The sequence below is a fragment of the Oncorhynchus mykiss genome, chromosome 12 (assembly GCF_013265735.2).
Source record: "Oncorhynchus mykiss isolate Arlee chromosome 12, USDA_OmykA_1.1, whole genome shotgun sequence".
Taxonomy (NCBI): domain Eukaryota; kingdom Metazoa; phylum Chordata; class Actinopteri; order Salmoniformes; family Salmonidae; genus Oncorhynchus; species Oncorhynchus mykiss.
In genome coordinates this window covers 102,529,302-102,546,999 of record NC_048576.1, presented here as the reverse complement: position 1 = coordinate 102,546,999, position 17,698 = coordinate 102,529,302, and the positions used below count along the sequence as shown (strand labels likewise).

Below are 17,698 nucleotides of genomic sequence, written 5' to 3'. Positions count from 1 at the left end.
CTCTATCAGGATATATATACCTCTCTAATGTATATGACTCTATCAGGATATATATACCTCTCTAATGTATATGACTCTATCAGGATATATATACCTCTCTAATGTATATGACTCTATCAGGATATATATACCTCTCTAATGTATATGACTATATCAGGATATATATACCTCTCTCTAATGACTATCAGGATATATACACCTCTCTAATGTATATGACTATATCAGGATATATATACCTCTCTCTAACGTATATGGCTATATCAGGATATATATACCTCTCTCTAATGTATATGACTATATCAGGATCTATATACCTCTCTCTAATGTATATGACTCTATCAGGATATATATACCTCTCTCTAATGTATATGTCTCTATCAGGAGATATATACCTCTCTCTAACGTATATGGCTATATCAGGATATATATACCTCTCTCTAATGTATATGACTATATCAGGATCTATATACCTCTCTCTAATGTATATGACTCTATCAGGATATATATACCTCTCTCTAATGTATATGTCTCTATCAGGAGATATATACCTCTCTCTAATGTATTTGGCTATATCAGGATATATATATACCTCTCTAATGTATATGGCTCTATCAGGATATATATACCTCTCTCTAATGTATATGGCTCTATCAGGATATATATAACTCTCTCTAATGTATATGGCTCTATCAGGATGTATATACCTCTCTCCACGGCTCTATCAGGATATATATACCTCTCTCTACGGCTCTATCAGGATATATATACCTCTCTAATGTATATGACTCTATCAGGATATATATACCTCTCTAATGTATATGACTCTATCAGGATATATATACCTCTCTCTAATGACTATCAGGATATATACACCTCTCTAATGTATATGACTATATCAGGATATATATACCTCTCTAATGTATATGGCTATATCAGGATATATATACCTCTCTCTAATGTATATGGCTCTATCAGGATATATATACCTCTCTCTAATGTATATGGCTATATCAGGATATATATACCTCTCTCTAATGTATATGACTATATCAGGATCTATATACCTCTCTCTAATGTATATGACTCTATCAGGATATATATACCTCTCTCTAATGTATATGTCTCTATCAGGAGATATATACCTCTCTCTAATGTATTTGGCTATATCAGGATATATATACCTCTCTCTAATGTATATGGCTCTATCAGGATATATATATACCTCTCTCTAATGTATATGGCTATATCAGGATATATATATACCTCTCTAATGTATATGACTCTATCAGGATATATATACCTCTCTCTAATGTATATGACTCTATCAGGATATATATACCTCTCTCTAATGTATATGACTATATCAGGATATATATACCTCTCTCTAATGTATTTGGCTATATCAGGATATATATATACCTCTCTCTAATGTATATGGCTCTATCAGGATATATATATACCTCTCTCTAATGTATATGGCTATATCAGGATATATATATACCTCTCTAATGTATATGACTCTATCAGGATATATATACCTCTCTCTAATGTATATGACTCTATCAGGATATATATACCTCTCTCTAATGTATATGGCTCTATCAGGATATATATACCTCTCTCTAATGTATATGACCATATCAGGATATATATACCTCTCTCTAATGTATATGACTCTATCAGGATATATATACCTCTCTAATGTATATGGCTCTATCATGATATATATACCTCTCTAATGTATATGACTCTATCAGGATATATATACCTCTCTAATGTATATGACTATCAGGATATATATACCTCTCTCTAATGTATATGACTCTATCAGGATATATATACCTCTCTAATGTATATGACTCTATCAGGATATATATAACTCTCTCTAATGTATATGACTCTATGAGGATTCACTTTTGACCATTTTACATATTTTATGTACTGTTGTTTAGGCTGGTTGAATGAGTTGTCTTTGAAAGCTACTTCATCTGCAAGGAAACAGGCGGCTGCACCAGTGACTGTAAGTTATGTGTGGCAGGGGAGCCTAGTGGTTAGAGTGTTGGACTAGTAACCGAAAGGTTGCAAGTTTGAATCCCCGAGCTGACAAGGTACAAATCTGTCGTTCTGCCCCTGAACAGGCAGTTAACCCACTGTTCCTAGGTCGTCATTGGAAATAAGAATTTGTTCTTAACTGACTTGCCTAGTTAAATAAAGGTAAAAAAAAAAAAAAAAAAAAAAAAAAAAGTGATTTCCTCATATGAAATTAGAAGTATGTTTGTAGCCCACGCAGTTATAAAATGGCTGTTGAAACTGTAACACATATTTCTCTGTAACATTAAATAAATGTGTTGGAATGTAGGAAAGATGGGCAGACTCTCGTACTGTAGGTCTAGGCTACCTACAAACTATTATAAGGTTAGGTCTAGGCTACCTACAAACTATTATAAGGTTAGGTCTAGGCTACCTACAAACTATTATAAGGTTAGGTCTAGGCTACCTACAAACTATTATAAGGTTAGGTCTAGGCTACCTGCAAACTATTATAAGGTTAGGTCTAGGTTACCTACAAACTATTATAACGTTAGGTCGACGTCAGACATTCAATAGTCAGTTTAGGTTGAGTTATGATCACTTATCATGCTGACAAACCTGATGGTCTCTGTGAACTGATCTGAACAGGTTTAGACTGGTCATCTATTATATGTAGGTTATAGGCTATCTACATATCACTAACAACCCACTACTATACATTGTAATCTAGTCTACTTTACATAATATAACATCTACATATCACTAACAACCCACTACTATACATTATAACCTAGTCTACTTTACATAATATAACATCTCTTACTTGATGCATAAAACCTTTCTGAATGGATCAATGATTTCCCCCTCAGATCAATCATGTCCGTTTTACCCCTTCTGTCTATATTCTCAGATACGTTTAGAAAAGAACAGATTGAAAGACAAGAAATAGCCTACTATTACTTAATGAAAATAATTGTGAGACATGGCCTTGTGTTGCCGTACTGTCTATAACTAACAAACAGTAGTATATTATTATTATTATGGATGTTTATTATGTTTATTATTTATTATTGATTGTTCATGTGATGCATTAATCAAATGACTGTTTAGATATGTCTGTTAGTAAATGTTTCATAAGAGATAACGAATAAATGATAACAATTGATATTCAAGAATTATTGTGTTAACCACAACCAACATGCTTGAACTCTGTTTAGGTGTCAGTTGCTCTAAAATGAGTCTCTCTGGGGAGAGAGAGGGGGACCCTCCCTCTAAAATAAGACTCCCCGAGGAACATGACACCAAAGCTAAGAGGTGAGATGACAATTGTGGTGAAGAATTATTAAGAGTTTACTTCCAAAAAAAACGCACCTCTGTTTTTTAGTCTGAAATGGTTGCTTATGGGTACCTTCAATATTACTGGGGTCTGAGGAGGTACTGCTGGGGTTCTCAATCCGGGATCTGGGGAGGTACTGCTGGGGTTCTCAATCCGGGGTCTGTGGAGGTACTGCTGGGGTTCTCAATCCGGTTCTCAATCCGGGGTCTGAGGAGGTACTGCTGGGGTTCTCAATCCAGGGGTCTGAGGAGGTACTGCTGGGGTTCTCAATCCGGGGTCTGGGGAGGTACTGCTGGGGTTCTCAATCCGGGGTCTGAGGAGGTACTGCTGGGGTTCTCAATCCGGGGTCTGAGGAGGTACTGCTGGGGTTCTCAATCCGGGGTCTGTGGAGGTACTGCAGGGGTTCTCAATCCGGGGTCTGAGGAGGTACTGCGGGGGTTCTCAATCCGGGGTCTGTGGAGGTACTGCTGTGGTTCTCAATCCGGGTCTGTGGAGGTACTGCTGGGGTTCTCAATCCGGGGTCTGTGGAGGTACTGCTGTGGTTCTCAATCCGGGGTCTGTGGAGGTACTGCTGGGGTTCTCAATCCGGGGTCTGAGGAGGTACTGCTGGGGTTCTCAATCCGGGGTCTGAGGAGGTACTGCTGGGGTTCTCAATCCGGGGTCTGTGGAGGTACTGCTGGGGTTCTCAATCCGGGTCTGTGGAGGTACTGCCGGGGTTCTCAATCCGAGGTCTGCGGAGGTACTGCTGGGGTACTCAATCCGGTTCTCAATCTGGGGTCTGAGGAGGTACTGTAGGGGTTCCACGGCACCCACTTTCCAATGTAAGAGATTTTATAGAATTTTCACAACACGACCACTTTGCCTACTCTTAATTCTTGCCTAATATAATGGAATTCATTTTTTTTCAATTGTGATGATTGTTTCAAGCAGAATTTTTACAATATTACCGTTATATCAACACACTCTTCACACCCGTTTAACAACTCTAAATATCTTTGGCATAGTAGGCATCAAGTCCCTTGCCAATAATGTTGCCTACAACGTTGCAACAATGTCAATTTTCATCAAACACATATTACGCCCTAGATGCCTTCAATTGCCCAATTTATAGCCACGCCCAATTTATAGCCACGCACAGTTTAGGAGTATTTTTTAACAACGTGATGTTGCGCTCCAAAGGGAGAACTTGAAATAACACGATGTAGAAAATTAAATAGTCAAAAGAAAATCGTGTTTGTTATTATACACTCTTAGAAAAGAAGGTTCCTTATTGAACCAAAAAGGCTTCTATCACTTCCTTAATATATGGACTCACTAAAAGTTATACACAATGTTCACCTACAAGAGCCGGCTCACAACGATTATGTTAGGTCACCACATAGCCACAGAAAAACACAGCAATTTTTCCAGCAAAAGATTTTCCAGACAGTCACAAAAACCACAAATAGAGATAAAATGAATCACTAACCTTTGATCATCTTCATCAGATGACACTCATAGGACTTCATGTTACACAATACATGCATGTTTTGTTTGATAAAGTTCATATTGATCAAAATAGGACTTTACATTGGCGCGTTACATTCACTAGTTCCAAAAACATCCAGTGATTTTGCTTAGCCACATCATTAAACAGAAATACTCATCATAAATGTAGTTGATAATACAAGTTAGACACATGGAATTATAGATATAGCTCTCCTTAATGCAACCGCTGTGTCAGATTTTAAAAAAAATGTTTTATGGTAAAAGAAACCCATGCAATAATCTGAATACAATGTGATTTTCTGTATTTTTTTTCTCATTTTTTCTGTCATAGTTGAAGTGTACCTATGATGAAAATTACAGGCCTCTCTGATCTTTTTAGGTGGGAGAACTTGCACAATTGGTGGCTGACTAAATACTTTTTTTGCCCCACTGTATATATATATATATATATATATATATATATATATATATATATATATATATATATAAACAACTATTTATTTAGATGGGTGACATAATCTGCCTAAGTAACAGCCATGTAGACAAAGAAGAGCTCTCCAGTAGGTACCAAAATATTCAAAGTCCATTTTCTCAAAAGTGAGGTTACAAGTTTATCAACGTTCAAAGCAGAATTACTTCCCCGTTGTTCCTCAACTGTAGTGTCCCATTTTCAAGCACTGATATACTATTTTCCACCCTAGTCTCTACTTTTATCCAATGTAAAAAACACCTTTTCAAATGTTGCTACATTAGACAAAATTCAGCCGGTTTAAGAGTGAGGCAGCTATATCGCAATTTGCGGAACAAAAACATTATTATTTGTCCCTCTGAAATGAAATCATCAAGTAATAGATTTTGAACAAATACAGGTCTGTTATTGAACAACCCTATGCCTTGATTAGAGAGTGAAAAAAACGCAATAATCTATTTCATAATTTCTTCAAACAATTAAAGCATATTTACAAACGTTTCAGAAAATGGATCTATAGCATTTAAGAATGGAGCTCCTCTTATGTTTCCCCATCTGACTTGAGTGTAGTTGAGAGATGTAATGTTTGTCTCTGTTGTGTTGAAGACCAATCCAGCAGGAGAGACCAGCCTCCCCTGTACCCAGCTGTGTGTCCATGAAGAGTGACCGGTCTATGGAATATCCTATACGGTTTAGAGAGGGAGACTTTTCTACTGAACAAAGGTAAGAAGAACTCATGGGTCCTGGTCAGTGAGTTAAACAACACTGTCTCTAGTAATTTCTCCTCTCCCATTTTCCCATTTATTGTTGTTGTTTTCAGAATCCATAGGCTCATCCTTTTGTCCATTTTCATAGTCCTAAAACAATATTAAACAAACACAACATTCCCTCCCTGTGTGTGTGTGTGTGTGTGTGTGTGTGTGTGTGTGTGTGTGTGTGTGTGTGTGTGTGTGTGTGTGTGTGTGTGTGTGTGTGTGTGTGTGTGTGTGTGTGTGTGTGTGTGTGTGTGTGTGAAAGAGTGTCACTCCCTGGATGAGGAGATGTAGTCTCTATTCACTTTTACACCTACCTAAATGTACTGTACATATTAACTTAACTACCTGGTACCCTGCACATTAACTCAGTACTGGTACTCCTTATAGTCTCATTATTACCTCAACTACCTGGTACCCTGCACATTGACTCAGTACTACTGGTACTCCTTATAGTCTCATTATTACCTCAACTACCTGGTACCCTGCACATTGACTCAGTACTGGTACTCCTTATAGTCTCATTATTATCTCAACTACCTGGTACCCTGCACATTGACTCAGTACTGGTACTCCTTATAGTCTCATTATTACCTCAACTACCTGGTACCCTGCACATTGACTCAGTACTGGTACTCCTTATAGTCTCATTATTACCTCAACTACCTGGTACCCATGCTCATTGACTCAGTACTGGTACTCCTTATAGTCTCATTATTACCTCAACTACCTGGTACCCTGCACATTGACTCAGTACTGGTACTCCCTATAGCCTCATTATTACCTCAACTACCTGGTACCCCTGCACATTGACTCAGTACTGGTTCTCCTTACAGTCTCATTATTGTTATTTTATTGTCTGGTCTGCGTCATATCCCAGAAGATATTTAAACCCCAAACCCTGGCCTGGTCTGCTTCATATCCCAGAAGATATTTAAACCCCAAACCCCGGCCTGGTCTGCTTCATATCCCAGAAGATATTTAAACCCCTAACCCCGGCCTGGTCTGCTTCATATCCCAGAAGATATTTAAACCCCAAACCCCGGCCTGGTCTGCTTCATATCCCAGAAGATATTTAAACCCCAAACCCCGGCCTGGTCTGCGTCATATGAGTTCCCAGAAGATATTTAAACCCCAAACCCTGGCCTGGTCTGCTTCATATGAGTTCCCAGAAGATATTTAAACCCCAAACCCTGGCCTGGTCTGCTTCATATGCGTTCCCAGAAGATATTTAAACACCAAAACCTGGCCTGGTCTGCTTCATATCCCAGAATATAATTAAACCCCAAACCCTGGCCTGGCCTGGTCTGCTTCATATGCGTTCCAAGAAGATATTTTAACCCCAAAACCTGGCCTGGTCTGCGTCATATCCCAGAAGATATTTTAACCCCAAAACCTGGCCTGGTCTGCTTCATATCCCAGAAGATATTTTAACCCCAAAACCTGGCCTGGTCTGCTTCATATGCGTTCCTGGAGGAGATTATCTCCTCATGGCCACAGTATAGAGAGAGTGAGTTTCATAGAGAGAACAAAGGAATTTCTTCCCCCTCACAGCACTTGAGGTCTGAACAACATTTATGTTCTGGAGAAGGCATAAAAGATCGGTGAAGAATCCAGCTACGAACTAGTGCGTATGGTAAAATTTTGTGAAACTCATGGGAGACAATACTGCCACATTACCATAACGCAGTTTATACAATAGCCTCAGATATGAGGCTTACATCTAATTGTTGTACAGGATAAATGAGGAAAGATTAAACTATTTGTGAAATTATGGGATGGGATGCTAATGATGTAATGTGAGAGAATTGTATTTCTGTGTAAGGTTTCACTTAACCTCTAGCGACTCCCAAACCCGCATGCGGGAGCGTAATCATCGCCTGAAACTAATTAGCATAACGCAGCGGACATAAATATCCCTAGAAAATATTCCTATTCATGAAAATTGCAAATGAAATATATTGAGACACAGCTTAGCCTTTTGCTAATCACCCTGTCATCGCAGATTTTCAAAATATGCTTTACAGCCAAAGCTAGACAATCATTTGTGTAAGTTTATAATAGCCTAGCATAGCATTATGCCTTGCTAGCAGCAGGCAACCTTGTCACGGAAATCAGAAAAGCAATCAAATTAAATTGTTTTCCTTTGATGAACTTCGGATGTTTTCACTCACGAGCCTCCCAGGTAGATAGCCAAAGTTCATTTTTTTCCAAAATATTATTTTTGTAGGCGAAACAGCTCCGTTTGTTCTTCACGTTTGGCTGAGAAATCGCCCGGAAATTGCGGTCACCACAACGCCGGAATTATTTCCAAATTAGCTCCATAATATCGACAGAAACATGGCATACGTTGTTTAGAATCAATCCTCAAGGTGTTTTTCTAATATCTATTCGATAATATATCCGTCGGGACAATTCCTTTTTCTCCAGGACCGATTGGAGTAATGGCTACCTCTGTATTTTACGCGAGAATCTCTCTCGGAGCCACCATGTGACCACTTACCAAATGTGCCCCCATACGGCTATTCTTCAACAGAAATGCGTAAAACTACGTCACAATGCCTTAGACACCTTGGGGAATACGTAGCAAGCGTAAGCTCGTTGATGGTACATTCACAGCCGAATAGGGAGTCATTGGAACGCAGCGAAAACCTGGGGCACTTCCAGATTGGATTTTTCTCAGGCTTTCGCTTGCAGCATCAGTTAAGTTATACTCACAGACAATATCTTTACAGTTTTGGAAAAGTTAGAGTGTTTTCTATCGAACGGTGTCAATTATATGCATATTCTAGCATCTTGTCCTGATAAAATATCCTGTTTAACTTCTTGTTACTCTCAAACCCGGATCCGGGAGCGTAATCAAAGCCTCAAACGATTTAGCATAACGCAGCGGACATAAATACCCCTAGAAAATGTTCCTATTCATGAAAATCACAAATGAAGACACAGCTTAGCCTTTTGTTAATCAAACTGTCATCTCAGATTTTCAATATATGCTTTACAGCCAACGCTAGACAAGCATTTGTGTAAGTTTATCATGGCATAATGCTATGCTAGACTCTGCTGGCAGCAGGCAACATTTTCACGAAAATAAGAAAAGCAATCAATTGAAATCATTTACCTTTGAAGAACTTCAGATGTTTTCACTCAGGAGACTCCCAGTTAGGTAGCAAATTACTCAGCTGTTCTAGTGGTCTGAGGCAGGTGGTAGATTACTCAGCTGTTCTAGTGGTCTGAGGCAGGTGTTAGACCACTAGAACAGGTGAGTAATCTAACACCTGCCTCAGACCACTAGAACAGCTGAGTAATCTGAGGCAGGTGGTAGATTACTCAGATGATCTAGTGGTTTGAGACAGGTGTTAGATTACTCAGCTGTTCTAGTGGTCTGAGGCAGATGTTAGATTACTCAGCTGTTCTAGTGGTCTGAGGCAGGTGTTAGATTACTCAGCTGTCCTAGTGGTCTGAGGAAAATATTTGCCTGTATAAAACCTAGCAGAACTACTGATTTCTCTGAGACTGAGGGAAATATATATTTTTACTGTGTAAAACCTAGTAGTACTACTGATTTCTCTGAGAGTGAGGCAGATATATATTATTACTGTATAAAACTTAGCAGTACTACTGATTTCTCTGAGAGTGAGGCAGATATATATTATTACTGTACTAAACCTAGCTGTACTACTGATTTCTCTGAGAGTGGGGCAGATATATATTATTACTGTGTAAAACCTAGCAGTACTACTGATTTCTCTGAGAGTGAGACAGATATCTATTATTACTGTGTAAAACCTAGCAGTACTACTGATTTCTCTGAGAGTGAGGCAGATATATATTATTACTGTGTAAAACCTAGCAGTACTACTGATTTCTCTGAGAGTCAGACAGATATGTAGCATTTAGCAACAAAAAAACATGATTATTTGTCTCTCTGAAATTAAACCATGTGATAGATTATAATCAAATACATGTCTGTTATTGAGCATGCCATGATTAGATAGTGAGAAAACACAATCATTAATTTGATCATTTCTAGAAACAAAAAAACAAATTTGCAAAGATTTCTGAAAATGGATGTAAAGGATTTTTGGAATGAAACTCTTCTTATGTTTCCCCTTCTGAGCTCAGAGTAGATGAGAGATGTAATGTTTGTCTCTGTTGTGTTGAAGTCCAATCAAGCAGGAGAGACCAGCCTCCCCTGTACCCAGCTGTGTGTCCATGAAGAGTAACCAGTCTATGGGTAAACCTATAGTGTTTAGAGAGGGAGACTTTTCTACTGAACAAAGGTAAGAAGAACTCATGGGTCATGGTCAGTGAGTTAAACAACACTGTCTATAGTCATTTCTCCTCTCCCATTTTCCCATTTATTGTTGTTGTCTTCATAATCCATAGGCTGATCATTTTGTCCATTTTCATAGTCCTAAAACAATATTAAACAAACACAACATTCCCTCCCTGTGTGTGTGTGTGTGTGTGTGTGTGTGTGTGTGTGTGTGTGTGTGTGTGTGTGTGTGTGTGTGTGTGTGTGTGTGTGTGTGTGTGCACTCACTGGATGAGGAGATGTCTCATGTTTTGTCCACAGAAACCAACAGGAGAGATCAGAGTCAGAGATTCTCAGTGGTCAGTCTTCCCAGAGTCATCAAACAGACCTGGACTCCATATTCAGTGTATGTGGTCCTGTTATGTACATTTGTTTTTGTTTACCTCAAGTAAAGTTGATCTGTCAATCATTCATTAATGTGTTAATGAGAAAGCATTTATTCTCTTGCTAAACTTAACTTAACTTAATTTATTTCAGTTGCTTGAAGAGAATATTATTACATTTGTGAAGAACGAGCTGAAGTTGTTTAAGAGGATTCTTAGTCCTGAACCCCCAGAAGGCCTTGAGAGTCAGAAGCAGGATAAGGAAGTGGTGGACATTGAAGATGAGAAGCAGGAGATCAGTGCCAGAGAGGGGGCTCTGAAGATCACACTGCACATCCTGAGGAAAATGAACCAGAAGGAGCATGCTGACACACTGGAGAAATGTAAGAGCTGTCTGCCTCATGTTGAATGATGTTTTATAATATTTAAAAGATGTAGCTAAAGTACAGCTAAAGTAGCTGTGTAACTCAATGATATTGTAGCAGCCTTAACACAACACCTAGTGACCTCATCAAGTAGCAGCAGGGATGTGTTGTGGTGATTAATTTAGAGAGAGAGACAACATTAATAATACCATCAATAATACCAATAATAATGTAATCAGTCACACCAGTCTGTAATGCATTATGAAAACATTTACACATTTATACAGTCAGATAATAAATTATTATAATGTAAAACTTTATAACAGTCCTATAATACTGTAGGCATTAAAACAGACGTAATATTAATATCCTCTGTGTTATTTCTTCATTCAGATGAGCTTGCTGTGATTTGCCAACGTGAACTCAAATCTAATCTAAAGAAGAAGTTTCAATGTGTATTTGAGGGGATCGCTAAACAAGGAAACCCAACACTTCTCAATAACATCTACACAGAGCTCTACATCAAAGAGGGTGGAACAGGAGAGGTCAATAATGAACATGAGCTGAGACAGATTGAGACAACAACCAGGAAACAAGCAAGACCAGAGACTGCAATCAAATGTAACGACATCTTCAAACCCTTAACTGGACAAGACCAACATTTCAGAACTGTGCTGACAAAGGGAGTCGCTGGCATTGGAAAAACAGTCTCTGTGCAGAAGTTCATTCTGGACTGGGCTGAAGGAAAAGCAAATCAGGATGTCCAATTTGTATTTGCATTCCCTTTTCGGGAGCTGAATTTGATGAAAGGAGACAAACACACTTTCATTGAACTTCTTAATCACTTCTCAATGGAAAGCAAACAATCAAGAATCTCCAACTATGACAAGTACAAAGTTCTGTTCATCTTTGATGGTCTGGATGAGTGCCGACTGCCCCTAGACTTCCAGAAGAACAAGATCTGTTGTGACGTCACAGAGTCAACCTCAGTGGATGTTCTACTGACAAATCTCATAAAGGGAAATCTGCTTCCTTCTGCTCTCATCTGGATAACTACCCGACCTGCAGCAGCCAATAAGATCCCTTCAGGGTGTGTTGACCAGGTGACAGAGGTACGAGGGTTCAATGACCCACAGAAGGAGGAGTACTTCAGGAAGAGATTCAGTGATGAGGACCTGGCAATCAGAATCATCTCACACATAAAGACATCAAGGAACCTCCACATCATGTGCTACATTCCAGTCTTCTGTTGGATTTCTGCAATAGTCCTTGAACACATGCTGAAACATAAGAGAGAAGAGATGCCCAAGACTCTGACAGAGATGTACACACACCTTGTAGAGTTTCACGCCAAACAAAATAATGAAAAGTATGTTGGGAAAGAAGAGACAGATCCAAACTGTAAAAAAGAGAGCATTCTGTCACTGGGCAAACTGGCTTTTCAACAGCTTTTGAATGGCAATCTGATTTTCTATGAGGAAGACCTGAAAGAGGCTGGCATTGATGTCAATGAAGCCTCAGTGTACTCAGGATTGTGCACACAGCTCTTTAAAGAGGAATGTGAGCTGTACCAGAACAAGGTGTACTGCTTCGTGCATTTGAGCATTCAGGAGTTTATGGCTGCTGTATATGTGTTCCTCTCCTTCATCAACAACAATGAGAATCTAATGGCCAAACCGCAATCAACATCCAGTATCTATTTTGCGCTGAAGCCTAAAGATACTGTCTACAAGAGTGCTGTGGATAAAGCCTTACAAAATGAAACGGGAAACCTTGACCTTTTCCTCCGCTTCCTTCTGGGCCTCTCACTGGAGTCCAATCAGAAGCACTTACGAGGTCTACTGACAAAGACCAGAAGCAGCTCACAGAGCCATGAAGAAACAGTCAAGTACATCAAGAAGAAGATCAAGGAGAATCCCTCTCCAGAGAGGAGCATCAATCTGTTCCACTGTCTGAATGAACTGAATGACCATTCTCTAGTGGAGGAGATCCAAAGCTACCTGAGATCAGGAGGTCTCTCAGAAGCCAAACTCTTACCTGCACAGTGGTCAGCTCTGGTCTTTGTGTTGCTGACTTCAGAAAAGGAGCTGGATGTGTTTGACATGAAGAAATTCTCCAGATCAGAGGAAGGTCTTCTGAGGCTGCTGCCAGTGGTCAAAGCCTCCAGAGTTGTTCTGTGAGTAAATAAAATGACATTTGAGAACTAATCAGGAAGAAATATTCTGTTTAGATTAAAATATTTATAATTGAAAAACTTACTGAGTCAGTGCGTCATAACAATATGACCATACAATTCTAGGAGATGAAAAATGAATCTTGAAGTTGTTTGAGAGAATAAACCAAATGCATCTGCCACTCGTTAAATTAACCGTGTGTTTGTGAAGTCATGATGATCTCTTTGTCAGGCTGTCAGGCTGTGGAGTCACAGAGGAAGGCTGTGCTTCTCTGGTCTCAGCTCTGAGGTCAAACTCCTCAAACCTGAGAGAGCTGGACCTGAGTAACAATGACCTGAAGGATTCAGGAGTGAAGCTGCTCTCTGCTGGACTGGGGAATCCCCAATGTAAACTGGAGACTCTGAGGTCAGTATTCCTGTACTTGGTCAACAAGTGATAACTGTTCACCAGATCCACATGTGTTTACCAAGGCACAAATAGTCCACACCATATGTGTTTGGACAGTGAAGCTTACAGTTTTAAATTTGGTGCTACGCTCCAGCATTTTGGATTTGAGATAGAATGTTTCATATTACGCAACAGTACAGAATGACACATTTTATTTAATCCCCTGAACATGGCAGCTAAAATGTAAAAACTTCTTAGGGATAGCGTCTAGTTTCCTGAATATCCGCTTCAGTGACATACCCAAAGTAAACTGCCTGTTACTCAGGCCCAAAAGCTAGGATATGCATTTAATTGGTAGCACTGGGTAGAAAACACTTTAATCTTAGAACTACCCCTCCCGGATCCGGGAGAATTGTCATCAACTGACACTAATTAGCATAACGCAATGGACAAAAAATATTACTAGAAAATATTAATATTCATGAAATACCTCTGTTGTTTGTACTTCACGTTTGGTTGAGAAATCCACCGGAAATGCGACAACGCTGATAAATATTCCAAATGAGATCCATAATATCGACAGAAACATGGCAAACGTTTTTTAGAATCAACCCTCAAGGTGTTTTTCAAATATCTATTCGATAATATATCAACCGGGACAGTTGGCTTCCCAGTAGGAGCGAGAGGCACAATGGCCGCCTTTGTCTATTACGCACAAATCACTCTGAGAGCCACCAGCTGACCACTGATGCAATGTTGTCGTTCACACTCATTTGTCAAAATAAAAGCCTGAAACTATGTCTTGTGACACTGGACACATTAGGGAAGCCATAGAAAAAGGAATCTGGTTGATATCTCTTTCACTGCTCAATGGGGACACATAGGAACGCAGAGGTTTCTAATAAGAGTCCCTTACTGATTGGATTTTTCTCAGGCTTTCGCCTGCAATATCAGTTCTGTTATACTCACAGACAATATTTTTACAGTTTTGGAAACTTCAGAGTGCTTTCTATCCTAAGCTGTCAATTATAGGCATATTCTAGCATCTTGTCCTGACAAAATAGCCTGTTTACTTTGGGAATGTTATTTTTCCAAAAATGAAAATAGTGCCCCCTAGTTTCAAGAGGTTAAAATACTGTCTATAACATAATTGATATGGCAGAAAAAAATCTGAAGAACCGAATTTGTTTTGTTTTTGAGGTCCCAGGCTCTTCCAATGCAAACCTATTGGCTATATGTAAATCCGGCTCCCAGATTGCAATTTCTATGACTTCCACTAGATGTCAACAGTCTTTATTCAAGGTTTCGGGCACCACTCTTGGAACTCCAATGCTATCAATGTAAACTCCATTGTCAAAAGATCCTGATGGAGCACTCCTTCTTTCCTTCTTTCTCTTCTACCTGGCCCTAGGTCTTTGTGTTGGGTAAGGGTGAAGGCCTAACTGTACAAGGTCCCTCTTGTCCGTTGTAACATTCTCTGTCCTATGGCATGTTCTTACTTCCCCTACGTCCCATCTGTGTGTGATATATCGAGCCATACAATAATAATTTCCTCCTGTAACTGTGAAAGGGGGAAGTCTGGATGTAATGGGCACATACAGATAATGAAGACCAATCCAACTTTCATTTCATTTCAACTTTCAATTCCATCAAGTGGAAAGGGGATGGTTTTCAACTGAGATTTTGCTGTGGCGCAGGCATAACATTCTTCTTTCACTACTGATTGGGCTGTATACTGAATCCATTACAACCATAGGTTGGAACAGTAGTGGAGAGGGTAGCAAGTTTTAAGTTCCTCGGCATACACATCACAGACAAACTGAATTGGTCCACTCACACAGACAGCATCGTGAAGAAGGCGCAGCAGCGCCTCTTCAACCTCAGGAGGCTGAAGAAATTCGGCTTGTCACCAAAAGCACTCACAAACTTCTACAGATGCACAATCGAGAGCATCCTGGCGGGCTGTATCACCGCCTGGTATGGCAACTGCACCGCCCTCAACCGTAAGGCTCTCCAGAGGGTAGTGAGGTCTGCACAACGCATCACCGGGGGCAAACTACCTGCCCTCCAGGACACCTACACCACCCGATGTCACAGGAAGGCCATAAAGATCATCAAGGACATACACCACCCGAGCCACTGCCTGTTCACCCCGCTATCATCCAGAAGGCGAGGTCAGTACAGGTGCATCAGAGCTGGGACCGAGAGACTGATAAACAGCTTCTATCTCAAGGCCATCAGACTGTTAAACAGCCACCACTAACATTGAGTGGCTGCTGCCAACACACTGACACTGACTCAACTCCAGCCACTTTAATAATGGGAATTGATGGGAAATTATGTAAATATATCACTAGCCACTTTAAACAATGCTACCTTATATAATGTTACTTACACTACATTATTCATCTCATATGCTTACGTCATATACTGTACTCTATATCATCGACTGTATCCTTATGTAATACATGTATCACTAGCCACTTTAAACTATGCCACTTTGTTTACATACTCATCTCATTTGTACATACTGTACTCGATACCATCTACTGTATCTTGCCTATGCTGCTCTGTACCATCACTGTACCATCACTCATTCATATATCCTTATGTACATATTCTTTATCCCCTTACACTGTGTGCAAGACAGTAGTTTTGGAATTGTTAGTTAGATTACTTGTTATTACTGCATTGTCGGAACTAGAAGCACAAGCATTTCGCTACACTCGCATTAACATCTGCTAACCATGTGTATGTGACAAATAAAATTTGATTTGATTTGATTTGATTTGATTTGAATCCCCAGTTTCCACCTCAATCACTTCCTTAATTAATACACAAAGTATTAGACAGTCCCGGTGAATCTGTTTAGAATACCTAAGTTCTTATCCTTGATTCATTCTAGGTGTTTAGCATATCAAGTCCAAGATGTCTTAAAATATTCCCCCAAATTCGTGAATAAAAACTTACTGACCTTGTCTCGTAGGCTGGGAAAGCAATGTCGGTTGGATTCCGTCACTGTCTCTATCGACCTTAGATATAAACCGGCCTGTTATGGAACCTCAATGTCAGGGGATAGGTGTTTAATTTACGGGTCAACGACCCACCCGTGCACGGTTTTCGGCGTGTTACCTTCGGACGACAGGGCAGGTATTGGAATCCGGCTCAAAGGACCAAATTGTCATGAGAAATGTGTTATCGATGTTCATAAACTTCAATTAATCTACTCAGTCTGCAACACAGAGTCTGTAAGATTCTGGTTGAATGAAGCAGACAAGAGTCCCAGTTTACAAAAATCAAAGTGTTTATTTATGAGGATGTCCTAGTCTGTTGTACAAAACCATCCATTTCATACTGGTTCCATATGCACATACCTTCACACACAAACAGTACGTATCCTACGCACATACTTCCACACAAACAGTGGGTGAGTTTTATCTCTTTCTCCATAGTTCCAACCACTGTGGATCCTTTCCCAGCCGACAGTTCCATCCCCCCAAGATTAGGGAAACCTTGAAAAGTCCTCCCTGTCCTCATAAGTTTTCTCAGTTCCTGCCAGGTGGGTTCTAACTGTCCTCTGTATCTTTCTTCAGCCCCTCCCATACAAGTACAAATCCTGAGCTACGCCTTGCTCAGACAGTCTGTGTTTTTCCACTATACAGATACATTGTTTAACCTAATTCTGACTAAAACTACACACATCATCAGATTAGAATTGTATGATGCTAATCAATTATATACAATTATAAGGTTCCAGAGTGCAATTATTTCATCATTATCTTTTCAACATTTAAATTATTTTATAAATTGGTCAGAATACTTACTACTTCTTCAAATAGGGGGACGAGACACGAAAAGTGCTTTTATTTCAAAACGTAAAACAGTTATGTATGAAAATATCTTCAAATAAAAGGTGACATTATATACTGTCACCTTACATGAAAACCTTTGATCTCAAATCAAAATGCTGGAGTATAGAGACACATTTAAAATGTTAGCTTCACTGTCAAAATAGATATGGTGTGGACTGTATACTCAATACAATCTAAATCTGA

At 39.4% G+C, this 17,698-nt stretch overlaps 1 protein-coding gene across 1 annotated transcript in view; it reads left to right on the top strand.

Annotated features, from left to right (window-relative positions):
* The first annotated feature begins 1,804 nt into the window (after window positions 1–1,804).
* Window positions 1,805–17,698, top strand: part of LOC118937843 (NLR family CARD domain-containing protein 3-like) — a 303,083-nt gene continuing 287,189 nt past the window's right edge. Inside the window, exons 1-4 of the mRNA XM_036939582.1 lie at window positions 1,805–2,020; window positions 3,249–3,345; window positions 5,931–6,047; window positions 10,243–10,359. Coding sequence (XP_036795477.1) covers window positions 3,266–3,345; window positions 5,931–6,047; window positions 10,243–10,359 — 314 coding nt within the window. The 5' untranslated portion in view covers window positions 1,805–2,020; window positions 3,249–3,265. The remainder of the gene's footprint in view (window positions 2,021–3,248; window positions 3,346–5,930; window positions 6,048–10,242; window positions 10,360–17,698) is intronic.